Source organism: Apaloderma vittatum, unplaced genomic scaffold, assembly GCF_000703405.1.
Source record: "Apaloderma vittatum isolate BGI_N311 unplaced genomic scaffold, ASM70340v1 scaffold10462, whole genome shotgun sequence".
Lineage (NCBI taxonomy): Eukaryota > Metazoa > Chordata > Aves > Trogoniformes > Trogonidae > Apaloderma > Apaloderma vittatum.
The window spans coordinates 2412-19150 of record NW_009703076.1 but is presented as its reverse complement, the minus strand read 5'-3'; the positions used below and the strand labels follow the sequence as shown (position 1 = coordinate 19150).

The 16739-nt window shown below is 41.9% G+C and overlaps 1 protein-coding gene across 1 annotated transcript in view; it reads left to right on the top strand.

The window, feature by feature from the left end:
* The window catches only part of MAP2K1 (mitogen-activated protein kinase kinase 1), a gene marked incomplete at its 5' end in the record, with an annotated part of 20772 nt that extends 5303 nt beyond the window's left edge, over positions 1-15469 (top strand). The window contains 8 exons of the mRNA XM_009864485.1: positions 172-249; positions 706-757; positions 7424-7548; positions 10355-10562; positions 11033-11097; positions 12683-12744; positions 13459-13504; positions 14545-15469. Coding sequence (XP_009862787.1) covers positions 172-249; positions 706-757; positions 7424-7548; positions 10355-10562; positions 11033-11097; positions 12683-12744; positions 13459-13504; positions 14545-14658 — 750 coding nt within the window. The remainder of the gene's footprint in view (positions 1-171; positions 250-705; positions 758-7423; positions 7549-10354; positions 10563-11032; positions 11098-12682; positions 12745-13458; positions 13505-14544) is intronic.
* Positions 15470-16739: the final 1270 nt, after the last annotated feature.

Here is a 16739-nt window from a genome sequence, read left to right as displayed (position 1 = left end):
TCCTGCTGGGGAATGTTTTTTTGTTTGTTTTTTTTATATGTATGCCGTAACAATGTTAAATGGAACACGAAGACAACCCCCTCACTAAGTTTCATCTTCAGACTAGAGTCCTGTTTAAAACGTTTCAGAGTAATTTGGTTAAAGCTTGACTGTTCCAACATTTGTTATTAGGATGGCGGCTCCTTGGATCAAGTACTGAAAAAGGCTGGAAGAATTCCCGAGCAGATACTGGGCAAAGTTAGCATTGCGGTAAGTGTGCTCATCGCTCCCGAAGGCTGGAAATGTGGAGGAACATGGGAGAGAGAAATATGACCAGATTTTTGAGTGTTGCATTCTTTTAAAAATAGTCTTTGTACATGTCATTGTTTGGTAGCTCGAGGCACTGGAATGTGGAACACGTTCCATTGTGTTTGCTTTGATTTTTAGCTTTTGTATCAGCCGAGGCTTCTGTAAAAGAACAGAATTAACACTTTGTTGAAAAGTTTCGAATGTTACCTCTTCATACTTGTTGAGCAACAAGCTCTCTATGCAGAACTTCCTGTAAGGGACTGTTTTCCTAATCTGAACTGGAGGTACAAATTAAAATACTGATTTGTAGTGGTTTGGGGATTTCTGTTATGTTGCATTCTGTTGGAATACTGGTACAGACAAAGCCGGCAATTACCCCTTTCATAAACCAAAATTTTATCTTTCATTTGTTTTTAGGTAATAAAAGGACTCACATATCTGAGAGAAAAGCATAAAATAATGCACAGAGGTAAGAAAATTTTACGTTGTAACTTTGCTTGAATATATTTTCTATTAAATGTTAAAACGTTTCTAAGATTTGGTTCTTTATGGTTCAATATGAGTTTGGTTCAGGGGGTTTTGCCTGGGCAGGGTAAGGCCAACAGTTTTGGTGGGGTTTTTTGGTGTGAGTTTTTTTAGTGTTTTTGGGTTTTTTTAATCCAAATCTCTTACCATGACTGTTGTGTATCTTCTGCTATCTTACTGCGGTTTGGCTGAGTTTATAAGCCATGCTTAAACCTAGTATGTTTGTGTTATGTGTGCACACAGAACTTCTGTCTGTTTTGGGAACTTCTTGCTGCCGTAGTGACTTGGCTGGTTGGGAATTTTTGCTAGAGCTGGGAGTCTAACTTGAGTCCAGAATTACGCCCTGTACAGTGAAGATAGGAATATGCTGAAGGACCCAAGTGATTCAATCTCTGTTTTCCTTGGATACCAAATAAATCTTCCTGCGTTTTTGGGGAAGAGAAGAATACTTTTTCAACAGGAAAAAAAAAAGATAAATTTCTAGGTGAACAGACAGGTACAGAAGCAGAAGCTACAGTCTTAGAGAGTACTGTACGCTGAAGAAGCCCTCCAGCATTTCTACCTGCAGCTGTACTTGGGGCAAGTTAACTATTGCCTGGTGTAACTGTGGTAAAGATACACCTCGAGGGTAGCTGTGGGCAGTATCTTTCTTAGAAATGTCAGGCCACGTGCATGGAGGTAAGCTCTTCGTGTAGTTTCCATTCCTGCACCAGTTAAGAGTGAAAGAGAAGACGACAGTTAAAGATACCTATGAATGAGGTTTTGTAAGGGCATGATTGACTCTTAATAAAGAGAAGTGTATTAAAAAGCATTATCCTTCTGTATCTATTTCTTCATTACAATTGCTAGTCTTTTGATCGTAGGAGATCTCTGAAGTGTGACAGCAGAATCTTTACAGAGATTCACAGTCAAAACCTCTGACCTAAAGTTGATTTGACAGTTCAACATACTATTGCTAATAAAACTCTTAAAGTCAGTATTTCTACTACCTGTCTTAGATTCACATGTTATTTATAGGCATCTCTGCTTCACTCTTGTGAGACCTCACCTGGACTACTGCGTCCAGTTCTGGAGCCCACAGCACAAGAGAGATCTGGACGTGCTGGAGCGTGTCCAGAGAAGGGCCACGAGGATGCTCAGAGGCTGGAGCCCCTCTCCTGTGCAGACAGACTGAGAGAGTTGGGGCTGTTCAGTCTGCAGAAAAGAACGCTCTGAGGAGACCTTATGGTGGCTTCCAGGATCTCAAGGGGGCTACAAGAAAGCTGCTGAGGGGCTTGTTAGGATGTCGGGCAGGGACAAGACTGGGGGGAATGGATTGAAGCTGGAGATGGGTCGGTTCAGATGGGACGTGAGGAAGAAGTTCTTCCCCATGAGGGTGGGGAGACCCTGGCACAGGTTGCCCAGAGAGGGGCTGGCAGCCCCATCCCTGGGAGTTTTTCAGGCCAGGCTGGATGGGGCTCTGGGCAGCCTGAGCTAGTGGGGATGTCCCTGCCCATGACAAAGGGGTTGGAACTAGATGATCTTTAAGGTCCCTTCCAACCCTGACAGTTCTGTGATTTTATGATCTGTCGTGCAGAATTGCATCTTTTTCTGTACTTAAATAGTTTTAAAAACATGATGAAGCTATGTAACACCAGAATATCTTTTCTGCACCTCTGGAGTCTTTAGATACTTCACTGTAAAATACACACACTGCCTTACTTCCAGCTTATAGTTGCCCTTTTAAAAATCTGTTTTTTAAAAAAATCATTAGTCTGGTATGTGTTCCATTAAACAAAAATGACATGTGATACGGTAAAGTAATCCGTTCCATTATTGCTGACGTGAGTGTGAGTTGAAGACAGGAGATGGAGCGTTTCATGGTTCTGTTTGAGTGACACTATTCATTGTAGTGATCGTGCCATGTGTATAAATGATGCCAACTGTTCTGTGAGTTTCGTACCTTATGAGATCCATCTTCAGATTATAAAGATATCTTCATCAGACACTATTATGTGAGTTTACATGTGTTGGCCAGACTAAAAAGAGTAATTAGCAATCCTAGCTTATCCAGTCTGCTGCAAGATCACCTTATACGTGAAGTGGCCTGTGTTTATGACATGCTTCTGGGGGTTTATTTGTTGTGTGGGGTTTTTTAAATATATAGCCCCCTTTTGGAGAAAGGAGGCCGGAGGTAGACTCTGTGAAGATTTCTGACGGAAATAGCGAAGTCATTTGTCTCTGTTCAGAACATAAGGGAGACTCTTGGGGAAGAGATCCTCTTACCTTAGGGCATTACTCTTGGATCTTGCGGTTCTCAGTACAGCCACAGCACTAGATTGTTACCATGTTGGTTGCATGTCTGGGGGTTTTTTGAGTTGGTTTGGGGTTTTTTTCAGTTTTACAATCTTTAAATCTGCTAAATCCAAAATAAAGCCCTCCCGATCTTGTTTAAGCGCAGCTTAACCCCACAGTATTGCCTACATCTGAGATTATTACACCTGAACTGTGTGAATGAACAGAAGTTCCTCTTCAGTGTTGCTTCGGGTGTTACTGGGTTGAATGTGCCCTGAAGTGTAAAATTCCATGTACAAATGGTGACTTTTAGTTTTTTCAGTTCAGTTCTCATTCTGTGTGGATTACATGACCTTGTATGCTTTTTGCAGAAGCTCTCAGGTAATGCACATCTAAATGTTAAATCAAACTTCAAAAGGCAGAGATACTGTTGTAAAGATACTGACTTCTCTCCTATTTGACATAGTAGATGCTTGACCTTTTTGTAATAAAGAAAAAATACTTTATTAGGCTTTCCTAACTTCTTACGTGTTCATAACAGTAAGATGTGAAATGTGAGTTTGTGTCAAAACGGCTGTATTGCCTTCCCAGCAAATAAATATACCAGTCTCAGTATTTTTGCATGGGGATTTTTGGTATTGTTGCAATGTAGTGCTACAAAATAACAGTAGGGCAGAGAGAATCTGTGAATGGGATTCCTCCTTTGAAATTCATGGGTGTCCAGCCTGTATTTTGGTATCTTGACTAGTCTCACCCATGAATGTAGATTTTATAAATTGAGTGTTCATTTCATTGTTTGTGTTGCGCTGCATATGAATGTGGGAAGAGAAATCAGTTTAAATCAAGTTGTCAGGGGCTTGAAGTAACACTGTATTTGTCCAGCTCTTAGTGAACTATTCAATAGACTGAGAGCAGTTTAAGATTATTTTTCTTGGGCTATGCCACCTCCTCAAGGTGCTCCTTTTAGGATAAGAGATTGAGTATTCTCTTTGGGTGGCCAGTGGTGAAAGTGTGTAAGTTGGTGTAACTGATGGCAATTGCGGATGGTTAGTGCAGCTGAGATTTTGGGTAGTAAAACAAAGGACTTCAAACATCCCCGCAGGGTAAAAAATTCGCAGGAGTGTCTTCTTAGGTAAGAGTTCTAGGAGATTTTAACACTTTTTCTGGAATGACAGGCAGAAGGTAGCACGCGGCATTCTGAATGCAAGAGACTGCTGTTAGACGAGTAATAATGCTTGTGAGAGCCTGCCTTGAGAAATGGAAATTGGCTGGAAGATGCAAATAATGTGCTGCAAGACAAGTATATTCTCAAGTGTCTGGCTACTCAGTAACTTCCATACCAAAGAATTTCTTACCTGACAGTGTTATGATAACGTCTGGGGACACCTTTCTTACAGAAAGATCTAGGCTTGTGCCTGTGGGGGAGAGCAGGGCTTAGGCAGAGGAAGCATACCTCTTGCAGAGATTGCAAAACATCCCATAAATCCTGGAAACTTCTTCGTATTAACAAGCTCCCTTTTCAGTGTTATGTATCCGTCCCTCCAGACTGGCTAAGGACTCCTTTAAAATTACATGGCTCTTTTTCTGGGTTATCTGGGATGGTACAGGAAATGTCCTTTTTCTTTAAAATTCTTTAAATTCTCACACTTGCTCTTTCTTTCTAGATTTGTGTGATTTCTTTCTAGATTTCTTGCAAGTTAGCGCATACAATTTGATGCCTTGACATCCCTCTCCCACTTGGCAATACGGATCTCTGGTTTCCAGAGAAACTGCTACAGTGCTCAGAAACTCTGCAGTTAAAATAGTGTAGCATGCTGCATTTTAGAAAGAGAGCAGCTTTCCAAACATCACTCTCTGATCACGCTGGGCACCATGCGAGGAAAATGAAAATGCTCAAGGAAGGGCACGTTGTATGCAGAATTTCCAGTGAGGAGTCGTGATTTGTAAGAAAGGTACAGTGTGGAATTATCAGCTGGAGAAACACTGAGGGCAAGAGCTTGACTTCAAAAGACCAGCTGGCTTCTAGAGCATACGGAGATGCTTATACAGCAAATGTCATTTAGTCCACTGACAGAGGAATACTAATGTTATTTTTTGTCGTTTAATTATGGACATGAAGCATTCATGAGCTTTAGAGATAAGCGAGGATTTATGTCTTTGTTCCGAATTAAACTAGTAGATGTGCACGGATAAGCAGTACAGATCTAGAGGCCATCTCTCTAATTGGTTCAGGCTCTGCAATGCTTCCAGCATATTTTGCAAACATTGGTTTTCCTACCTTGCTTTTACGCAAAGCTTGAGGTGCAGATCCCTGTGTAGCCGGGATCTTCGCTGCCTTCTTCATTGCACCATCTGCTTGCTGGGAGGTTGTTTTTGTGGTGGTAGTGGGTTTTGGTTTTTTTTTTCTTTTTCCTCTCCTGCTGGAATTTTAAACTAGTAGGTCCTAGACTGGATTCTTCCTTTTCTTTGCAAAGTGCACTTGTGGCGAGGTCTCTACAAGTAGTCAAAACTTGCACAAGGGAGGTACGACTTGCAGAAGGTTCAACTGTCTGCCTAAAAGGCCTCTAAAATCTCTCTTTCCTGAAGCTCTGCTCTGCATTAAGCAGTGTGTAACTTGCTGTTTCCTGCACGGTGAACAGCTCCCCAAACCACACAGTACCTCTGCTGCTCTTACAGGAAGAAAATCTATTGAGGAGAGCTATGTTTGTAAGCCAGTTACTTGTGTAGGGATGGGGAATTAGAAGTGGTTCATGCCAAGTACGTGCCCTTCTTCCACCTCTGTAAGAGGAAGATTATACCTGGCAGAAGCAGCTGGGATTTTCTTTGCGGTAGAAGGATGACGTACACAAGCATGCCTTGCTCTTTGTGAAGATCAGGGAGTAGTTTGTAAGACCCCTGTGTGGATTTTCTACGGGCTCATGTTTGCTCCAGGCACAGTGGAGGCTCACTGTCCTGTAGGTGAGCCGAGAAGAACTCGTGTGTACACAAATCGTGGCAGATTGCTGTCTCTCGTGCGCCCGGACAGCTTCAGTTACCTCGAAGGGTGATGTCAGGAACCAGAAAACGTAGCTACAATTTCCAAGGTTAGATAACTTTTATTCAAGCTTTGTTTTGCTCTTTAAAAGAGGGCTTTGGGGAGAAACAGCTAAAATAGTTTGTGTTCATTTCCAAACTCCGTGGATCTGGTTAAGCGAGACGTGACCTTCTGAACGCAGAGCTCTCTGCAGCCAGGAGTCGTCCCAGCAGTGACATCTTCCCAGGGATATCCTGTTGATATCACAGACTAAGGTCTGTTCCTCAGTCACTGAAATGGAAGCTCCCTGGAATGAAAATGTGCTGCAGATTATAGACTTCTGGATCTGCTCTTGGATAGCAGAGTCCAAAGTGAAATTCTGACAGCCTGAGCTGATCTCTGTCTTCAGAACCAATTCTTACTGTGGCGTTACTTTGCAAGCGTGAGCCCTGGGTTGCTTATCTCGATAATGTGTTGGTAATGACCAGCTAAGCAGCAAGATCCATTAAAAAAAGCTCTTACAGCTATAAAAAATTGTTCTCTGTAACTTCGTATTCACGAATAGCTGCTGTTTGTTGCTTAGCTACTGGTGACCCTTATTAAATTTCTATTTAGAAAAAGTGATAAATTCAAAATCAGGACGGAGTTCTGTCACAGGTGAACAACTGCAAAGTATTTTGAATGCAGAATTTCAGTAATAGGACAACTATTTTTTTTTTTTTGAGCTTTTTTTTAAAAAAAAAATAAAGCCAAGACCACTAGTGCCCCTTCACCTTCCCAGAAAACCCAACCAAAACCAGCAAGGACAGACTCAGAGAACTATTTTGCTATGGCTGATTTAGGCACACGTACATATGAAGGCTAAGTTAGGGGTGATGGCATGGCTACTGCAGTTCATTGACCTTTGTAAAATAAATACACAGGGCCTCTTGATTATTTCTAGGCAGAAGAATATCATTGAAGAGGAGTTATACCAACATACGCTTTCAAATTTGTATCAGATGTTAGTCATTGCAAGAGAGATGTAGGTGCCCAAACTTAATATTGGAAAGCCAAGGAACAAGGTGAAATCACAACTTAAAATTAACAGTCTTTTTTTCACTTGTAATTTAAAAAAAGAGTATCTTTTTCTTCCATGTATTTAAATAGAATGGGCCTGGGTAGGGAACCAAATCTCTGAGTATTCCCAGAGCAGGGATAAAATTATGTCGTAGAAAGGAAACGGGGGGACACATGGTAATTCTCACCTTTCATGTTACTTTCATTGTCACATTTCCCATTTTATTTACTATAAATATAAACCATCCATTCATTTTTTTCCAGATGTTAAGCCATCTAACATCTTGGTAAACTCTAGAGGTGAAATCAAGCTTTGTGATTTTGGTGTCAGTGGACAACTGATAGATTCTATGGCAAACTCGTTTGTTGGCACACGCTCCTACATGTCTGTAAGTACAGAGTTTATAGCTTTGAGTTTTCTGTATGTTACCAGAACTCCAGAAATGAAACAAGAAAGCACCTATTGCTGTTACTTCTGCTGTTCGTAGTTCAGCACTTCCTGCATTCCAGGAATATTCCAGTATCACATCCCATTGTCGGAGAGGGGGAAGAACTGTTGGGAGAAACGCTGAGTGACTTGGAATAGTTTGTAATGCTATGAAAGAGAAGCAATTGTATCTACATAGGAGAATCCAGTGGGTTAATGCGTTTGGGTTTTGTACATCTCCAAAAAAGCCCAGTGTTTCACTTTCCTGAAGCCTGGTTCTCTTTCCGTGCCTGCGCTTTGCTGCGACCACTAATGCAGGGGAGCTGTGGCCTCGCTCGTGAATCTGCTGCGGCTGCTCCCGGGAACCAGCGTGGCTGCAGCAACAAGAGAAAGCTGGGGAGCAGCTGGCGTGGGCAAGGCCGCAGCTCGTCTGGGACTATTTACAGGTGTTCTTTGTTGCTGTGTATGAGGAATACCTCGAAACTTGCTCTTCAGATGAGCCCTTTGCATTATGTGAAAGTCACGGCTCACGGAAACAACAGGTTTCTTATTCTAACATATGCACCTTGCTCGGTGTACGACAAATCAACTCCTGCAGTCAGAGCATTCAGAGATTCTGCTGGGGAATTGAAGCTGTGGGGGTTTAAACTTAAAGGATAAAAGCATAATAATGCTGCTTCTGCTCAGCATGTGACCTGCATTTCAACATCAAAGACAGTGGTTTTTTTCTTTTCCTTAATTTTGATAACATACTTGGAATAAAATAGTGGCTTATGTTCCCACATACATCTAGGGGCTGTTGCTAATTAGCAGGAAAAAAAAATCACAGCTCCATCTCTTTTTGGTTCCTCAATGTACTACTGGCTTTCCCTTTTTCTTCTAGTAGAAGGAATGAGAGCAAAGTTCTGTCTACCTTGAGTTTTCTTCAATTCATTGTTTCTACAGACTGAGATTTAGCTTTGCTTTCTTAATCGTAAGTCATAGACTAAACCATGATGATTTTATTTAATCTTTTTGGTGGTATCCAAAGTACCTTTTCCTGCAGTGTCTCCCTTAGCAAACTTCTTGAAATAGCAGCTACGTAATTGTTACATGCCAAACAACATCCTGTTCTACCATGTGAAGGTGTGTGCAGTCAAAAATGTTTAACTTGAACATATTTTTTCATATTTATTTCTGTATGACTAGCACTCTGTGTGTGTTTCCTGCTTTTTCTCATCCATTCACTTCTTCCTTTACACTTAAATTTTATGAAAATCTTTGGTTTTGGGCATCACTATCCATTGTCCAGCAGTTGTGTGGTATACCCAGACCGCTGGGACACTGGAGAAGGCTCAAATATAATCTCAGTAAAAGTTACAAAATTAATTTAACAAAACTATCACCTCTTATGGCAGAGGAAGAAGATACTTTACAGTAATATTGCTTTCTCATATTCTGTGAGAATAAGTTTCAAATGACATACAAATTTTTCCAAAATGTGTGTGTAGTCAGCCGAGGATCTGCACCATTGTTGTGAAATAGGAACTTGACTTTAAAAAGAGAACAGAAAAGCGAATGCTTCCTTTGAGAAGTGTTTGTAAAAAATGGATACAAGAATGGTGTAGATTGATCTATTGAAAATTGCAGAAACTGTATTTAGCTCTCAACATAGTACTGATAAAGCATGTGCAAAACCAAAAGAAGTTAGGTAAGGACTAATATTCTGTTTCAGTTCTTAGGCAGAAACAGAAGATGGGAATGCTGGTCAAAACTGACGATCTTTGGAGCAATGTGACTGGAATATCCAAATATAGTTTTAATTGTGATTCCACTGACCAAAATGGTCCCACACTTAAATATCTTTCCAGTGTTCAAGTCTCTTAAAGACAATACAAACTGTATTTTTAGCTGCATCTGTTGTCTTACCTGCACGTGTGTTTGCATGTGCGTATAATCTATCCAAAATTTATGTTTGTCCCTTTCAAGTTTGTTTTGTCCTGAGAAAAATTTAAGCTTATAGCATTTATTTGTTTGTCAGGTCGTAATGTATGAGTGGTTAAGTTTTCAGAAGGTGCCTGTCTTCCTATCTTTGTATATATTTGTCAGTCATTCCAGGAAAGGTCTGTGCCTTGCATGATGTTTTATCCTTCAATTTGTGTGTTGCTTTATTATCACTTCACTGGATTATAGACCTTAATGGTTTATTTAGAAATTATTTGAATATGGATCTAAACCTGGAGTATCCATGTATATCACAGTCCTTGCATAAGTGCATTTCTGCTGTAGGGAGATATCAGAATGGTATCAGCCAATATCAGATTATTGCTAGAGCACCAGGTCACTTTTGGGCCCATATAGAATCAATAAAGTTACCTTCCCTCTTCTTCCCAAAAGCAGAAAACCAGGAACAGCTTCTCAGGGAAACCAGGGGAATCTCTAGTTGCCTGTAGTAGTTTTGCTTTCTTGCTCTTTAATTATCCCCTCGTCATTAATAGTTGCAACATTTAGATCTTATGCTGAAGACATAAACCAGCAAAATAATAGCATCACTTCTAAAGTCTCAAAGGTACTTGCAGTGGTGGTGTGCGAGGTTTGTAGAACTTCTGGAACTCCAGGTGAGATACCTAAAGAAAACGATCAATACATCACTCATTGCAACGTGCCATACTAATGAGTTGGGGTTTCATCCTTCATTTGATTTAGACTATTGCAGAATGTAACTTATTTTTTTTCTTTCTTGTTACAATACTGTCTCTTCTCCTTTTTCTATTTTTTTTTTTTTATAGCCAGAAAGACTACAGGGAACTCATTATTCAGTGCAATCGGATATATGGAGCATGGGGTTGTCGCTGGTAGAAATGGCTATTGGCAGGTACCCAATTCCTCCCCCTGACGCTAAGGAGCTTGAATTAATGTTTGGCTGCCCCGTAGAGGGAGATTCTCCAGTCACAGAGACCTCGCCCAGGCAAAGAACACCGGGTCGACCAGTGAGCTGTAAGTTACAACAATTGTTTTTAATTGTTTTCTGACATTCTTCTCTGTCAACTTGAGGGTCTTCCTTACCTGATACTGGTCTGCGTAGTGTAGCTTTAAACCTGAAAAAAAAATCAGGATTGTCTTGGGTACCTGGCTCAGTCTTGCTGCGAGGGGGTATCTGAGAATCAGGGACCAGAGATCTTTTCCCAACTAAGGAAGCTGTTAACGAGCACCACTGAGATCCCAGTCTGTTCTGGTTCATCTCTCCAAGGTACAGTAGGACACTTCCCAGTGCAGTTAATGGTTTGGATCAGACCTGGAAAGGGTGTCTCGTGTGCAAGTGTTAGCCTGTTGCTGTTCCATGTTGTTTTTCCCTGTAAATCCACTGGATGCCATGTAAGAACAGTGTATGACCTACCTTCTGCAGACACCCCTGCCATGGCAGGGAAGTAACACTGCATTTTTCCACTTCTACCATGTCTTCTTAGCCTATGGACCAGACAGCAGACCCCCGATGGCAATCTTTGAACTTCTTGATTACATCGTCAATGAGGTAATCGACTATTTGCACTTGTACTAATACAACTGTAGATTTTGACAGCATGCCAGAATTTGAGGGTGTGTGGGGCTAGTGTTAGGATAAGCCAGTTTTTCTCATCTCTTACTGTGTTTTTTAAATTATTCCCAGGAAAATTTTAATTTACTTCACATGACCTGTTAGGACAGTTAACAGCAATATGATCAAAACCTGCTTTTATTTACTTGTTTGTTTGTTTTATCTTATGAACAAGTTAATTTGTAATACTGTCTTGCAAATAATTAAGCCACAAGGCTAATTGAGATTGGTGGTTTAAAATTGATAAGTCTGTTTCCGATATATTTGCAAGGGCTACTGGAACTCACGTGGCTCCACTGCTTGTGTCCTTACAGGGGAAAAATACCCAACCGCGCTCGTGTTAGCTCTCGTTTGTAATAGTGTAATTGTTCAGGTGAACGAATTATAAGAAGTATCTGACACCTATTTGAAAGGCACTGTTGGTGTCTGGGCCCCTGCGAAGTCTGGCATTGCTTGTACTGCTGCTGTTCCTCATCTGCACACACGGTTCTCCTCGCATCACAAACCCAGTTTGTATGTTACGTAATGCCGTTACACGACAGCACGAACTCCTGGCAGAGAGTTAGCACTGGATCACTGAAGACACTGTGGTCCTACTCTTGTAGCATCCCTGAGGAGATCGGTTTAAGCTGAAAAGCTGCAGTAGTTGAGAATTTGGCAAGATTATCTTCTGCCGCCTCCGCTGTAGCACAAGCAATCTTCAGCCTGAGCTGCTACATCCCCCGAATTCTGTCCTACCCCAGTGAGGAACTGAGCACAGACCCCGGCTCAGCTCTCTACATGCAAGTAACCCAGGTGTAAGTGCTTGCAGGACCTGTGGTGTACGAATGAAAACTGAACTCTGGAGCAAATTCTATAGATGTCATGGAGAATGAGACACTAAAATGGTTTATATAGTACTACTACTATTTTTTTTTTTTAAAAATCAAAGTTCTTTCTGAATTCAGAACCTGAACAAACATTCTGTGGACAGAATATTTAAATCAAAAAGATGATGAAACTAATGATGTGCAGGACATCTTTCCTTCCCCAAGCCAATGATTAACAGTGAGAAGAGTAATGCAGTGTGAATTACTGCCAGCTGGTGACAGCTCAAAGCTGTGTTAGCCCCTTTCAGGTGCGTGGAGAAAAAAAAGGAAAAAAAAAAAACCAAAATCATGAAAAACACCAATGAACCTAAACTGGGTAAAACACACTCCGTACCACAAAACTGTTTCTGCTCTGATTTATTACTGAAACACCTGAAATCCAGCAGCTGTGAAAGTAATAACCAAAATTAGCGATAAACTCGGCAGCTTTACTTTTATATGTGTGTATGACAGCACATCCTTTATTCGGATGCATGGAAGCTGAATTCTGCCTGATGTTTGTTTCGGAGCTCAGGTTTGAAAGAAGGCCTGAGCGGGGCTGAGACTTTACAGCTTTACCCAGGTATAGGGCAGGACTGGTAGATCTCTGGGGAGGCTGTGCATTGTCATGTGTTGGTTATGCTGAATGACCGCTGATTTTTGTTTATTTTTAGCCACCTCCCAAACTGCCCAATGGTGTCTTTGGTTCTGAATTTCAAGATTTTGTTAACAAATGGTGAGTATTTTGTCTGGCTGAATTGCAAAGGGACACATTTGGGATCAGCCCTGATGTCTTACTTTATCGATAACTTGGCAATCGGAGTCCCTGCTGGTAGGCCATGGCACATGTAGAGTAATTTCAATTAGCATAATCCCCTTCCTCTGACTGTTAATGTGCCTAAAGCTTGTTTTGCAGGCACAGTTTGACTGTGCATCCAGAGAGAACCCCAAGGCTGAGCGATGCTCCCCTCTTTAAGATACAATTTCTGCTTCTTTGTGCAACTTCCATTAGTAATTTCTCAGCATGGTAACATGGACTCTGACCATACGGTGCCCTTCTAAAGGAGGAATCTTACCTTTAAGGGTAGTCCTCGCAGCATTCTGCAGCAGCTGTTCCATCAGGTGCAGAAGTCTGGCAAACTCCAGATGTTTTGGTTTTTTTAATTGTCTGGTGCTTCCCTGAATTAACATCTGTATCACGGCAGTCTCACTCCTGCCCCCACTGAACAGTGTCAGACAGCTCAGGATTTCGTACCTGAAATTATATTCCTGTGAAACCTGCAGGAGAGAATTGCTTGCAGACCCTGATCTATGTTTGAACGGCACTACGTTACCTAATGCTTTTATCTAGGGTGGTATCTTCTTCCCAGTTACACTAATATGATATAACCTGACCTTTATTTTAAAAGATAATAGCGTGTAACTTGTGTAACGCTTTCTGTTTTCCTAGTTTAATTAAAAATCCTGCTGAGCGAGCTGATCTGAAGCAGCTGATGGTAAGTGAACTTCACGTGAAGTAAGAGCATTCTTGCACACAAGTTGGATTCCTTGGCTGACCCGAGACCGGGATCAGAGCCTGTGGCCTGGATTCTGGTTTGTGGCTCTTGTCCCAAGCAGCTCAGAGAGTCAGAGGAGGGGCTGCAGCTCTGTTCTCGAGATCGAGGGGCTGCAGCTCTGTTCTCGAGATCGAGGGGCTGCTGCTCTGTTCTCGAGATCGAGGGGCTGCAGGCTTCACACACTCCTAGAACAGGGTTGACAGCAGAACAAAACTGGTGGGTCTTGGAGTCTGCCATCTGATAATTACAATGAGTATGTGGCCTAATACTGTTAAATCAATTAGCAAAAGAATTTGCTGTTTCTTGGGTTTATTAGCGAATAATAAAGTATGTAGATTATTACTTTTGGGAGGATGACAGAAAATAATTCCGCTTACCTTACAGACTAGTTATAAATACACTTTTATTATCTGTTGTAAAACACAATTTGCCTTCCCCCTCCCCCCCATCAGCTTTGTCTTAGAAAAATCTGTAGAACTATGAGACACAAATCCTGCATTTTTTTTCTGCATGAAATGACCTTACTGGTTTCAGTGGATCTTTTCATGGCCTTAAGTGTAATGCTAGGACTGAAACTTCTGCTGCAGAAAATCAAGTTTTCCCTGCCCTGATCCTGCAGTACAGTGAGGCCGCGTGATGCAGCCAGACTCCTTCCTCTTACAAAAAGCCTCTTTGTGCACAGGTAGACGTTTTCCAGAGTGTTATCTCAGATGGCTGAGTCACATCCTTATCACGTACCGGGGTGTAAGTGCTCTGCAGCAGGCACTGGGTAGGCAGCGCGTTTGGAACGTGCGTGTTTTGTGCGCTGGCTATTTCTGGAACCCTGCGGAAAAGGTCTCCTGGTCACTCCGTGTGGTTTGTCAAATTTTACAGCGTCAATGCTGCAAGTAAATGGGATTTGTTGCATCTCACGTTGTTCAGAAGTATGGTTTAACAGCTTGAGTGCTTGGATAATAACAACATTGTTCTCCCCTGCTCAGATTCATGCTTTCATTAAGAGATCTGAAGCGGAGGAGGTGGATTTTGCGGGGTGGCTTTGTTCAACCATAGGCCTTAACCAACCGAGTACACCCACGCATGCTGCTGGAGTCTGAATATGGAAGAGCAAATCCTGTACTGTACATCTGTTAACAACAACGCTATTTTGGTCCTACTTCCTCAGCTTGTACCTGTTCAAACATGTATTTCACCTCTTAAGGAAAGAATGTCTTTATAGCATGTGCCAAACGGTTTTAAATTTTGTCATAAAATAACTGGTATTGTATTGGATTACATTCGTTCACTGACCAAAACGTAAGATGTTTAAGTTACAGTGCTTGCTGATTTTAAGTGATTATGGATATTCTTTCTCAATGAAAATATCACTGGGGGGGTGTTTACCCCCAGCTTCGTTGAACTTTATGAAGGGTCTTTGTAAATCGTTGGTACTTCAATCATGCTTACCTAATCTCCCACGCAGGAAGGGTTTAGGGATGCTCCGAAACTGTCTCTGTTGAGCATGCTTTTGCTGCTGCCAAACTCTGTCTGAAGGTTAGGCCTAATGGTTCTGATTTTGCTGTTATTTAGAGATCTCTCTTTCCAGGTAAAGAAGGCAAGAGCTCTGCATTTCTTGGAATGTACAGGGCAATATTCTAATTGTAGACTTGTTCATATTTCTCTATTTATTTTTAAAACATATCATCATACTTGGATTTAGTGATGTATGTCTTTCTAATTGATTTTTAAAAGTTAGTTCTTGGGCGTGTCCTACAGAATCAAGAAGAAGATCCAGGCAGTTTGCTTTCTTTTTAACCTAAAGGTTCATGACAACTGTGTTTCGTGTCTAAAGTGTATGAAGATCCCCTATTGTTTTATTCTCTCAGATGTTTAGCAATGGATTCTCTTAATAAATATATTATCAAGTAATGTCTTGAAGCTTTTTTTTTTTAAAAAACTCAAATACTTAACTAAAGCCTTAAGCCACAGTCATGGCTGCATGATGCCTCCTGGTTTTTTATACATCTTTCCACAGCCGTGCACCATCCTTACTTCCAGGAGGCAGGAGACTGCGCGTGTAAAATGACACCACATGAAAAGTGGAGTTATGGCAGTGTGTTAATACCCTGGTTGCTGGGATTCGGGGGGATGTCGGGGGGCTGCCTGCCTGCAGAGGTTCTGTCTGTGAGGTGCCTGGTTCAGCACTGTAACCCCCTGCGGGGGCCAGCAGGCGTTTTCCTAGGGCAGAGCAACACTGGGGCACAAACCATGGGAAGGTTGTGACCGGGCAGAGGGAAGAGCTGCTTTCCTGCATCTGACATTCACCAGGAGTGACTGTACTACACTCAGTTCTTCGCGTTATTTTTCTGTAGAAGTTCAGCTTCCATAGCTACTGGGAGAGGTGGGTACAGCTCTGCTGCTATAAAAAGTTTAGCTCCTTGAAAGGGTATTTCAGACAAGGAATCCCAATCATTCTAGACATGAACTTCCCCTTGGCCAGCAGCATCAGGTGTCAGAGAGAGGGCTCAACGGTCGGATATGACTCATTGACACATCCAAGGCTTCCTGCACTTGTCCTCACTTGAATGTGACTGGTGGTGTAGTAGGGACAAGGCGCTGTAGTATTGAATTTAAAAATCTCTCCCGAGCTTTATCTGTGAAACACACACACTAACACACAGAGAAAATACAAGATCACTTTTTATAATTTGGTAAAACAAATATACGGTATGTGAACAGCAAGTTTTTGGAGACCTAACTCCCGTTTTACTTGTTTACTCCACAGACAGTTTACTCCACAGACAGCACAGGAACACTGCAAGCACAGTTACCTGTAGTAGGACACCAGGAACCGTGCTTTTTATTGCAACATGCAATCCAGCGGGTCTGTTTTAATCCAGAAGCAAGCAAAGGACTAATTCACAAATGGCAGCACGCACTATCACCCTGAAAACTACTCTGGACCATGCTGGGGACAAGTAACATTGTTCAACAGTCAGAATTACCCTTTGGAGATGAAACCCAGGAGCAACTACGCCGGAATGTGATCTGCCCGAAAGTGGCAAGTGCTCCTGCTGTCAGACAGAGAGGAGGAGCCCAGGGACGTGCCCTCAGCATGCTGAGCACCCGAACATGCAAGGGAAGGAGAGGCTGGCTGCTGGGCTCCTCGCAGCCCGGCTCTTCACATGCAGACCTTCAA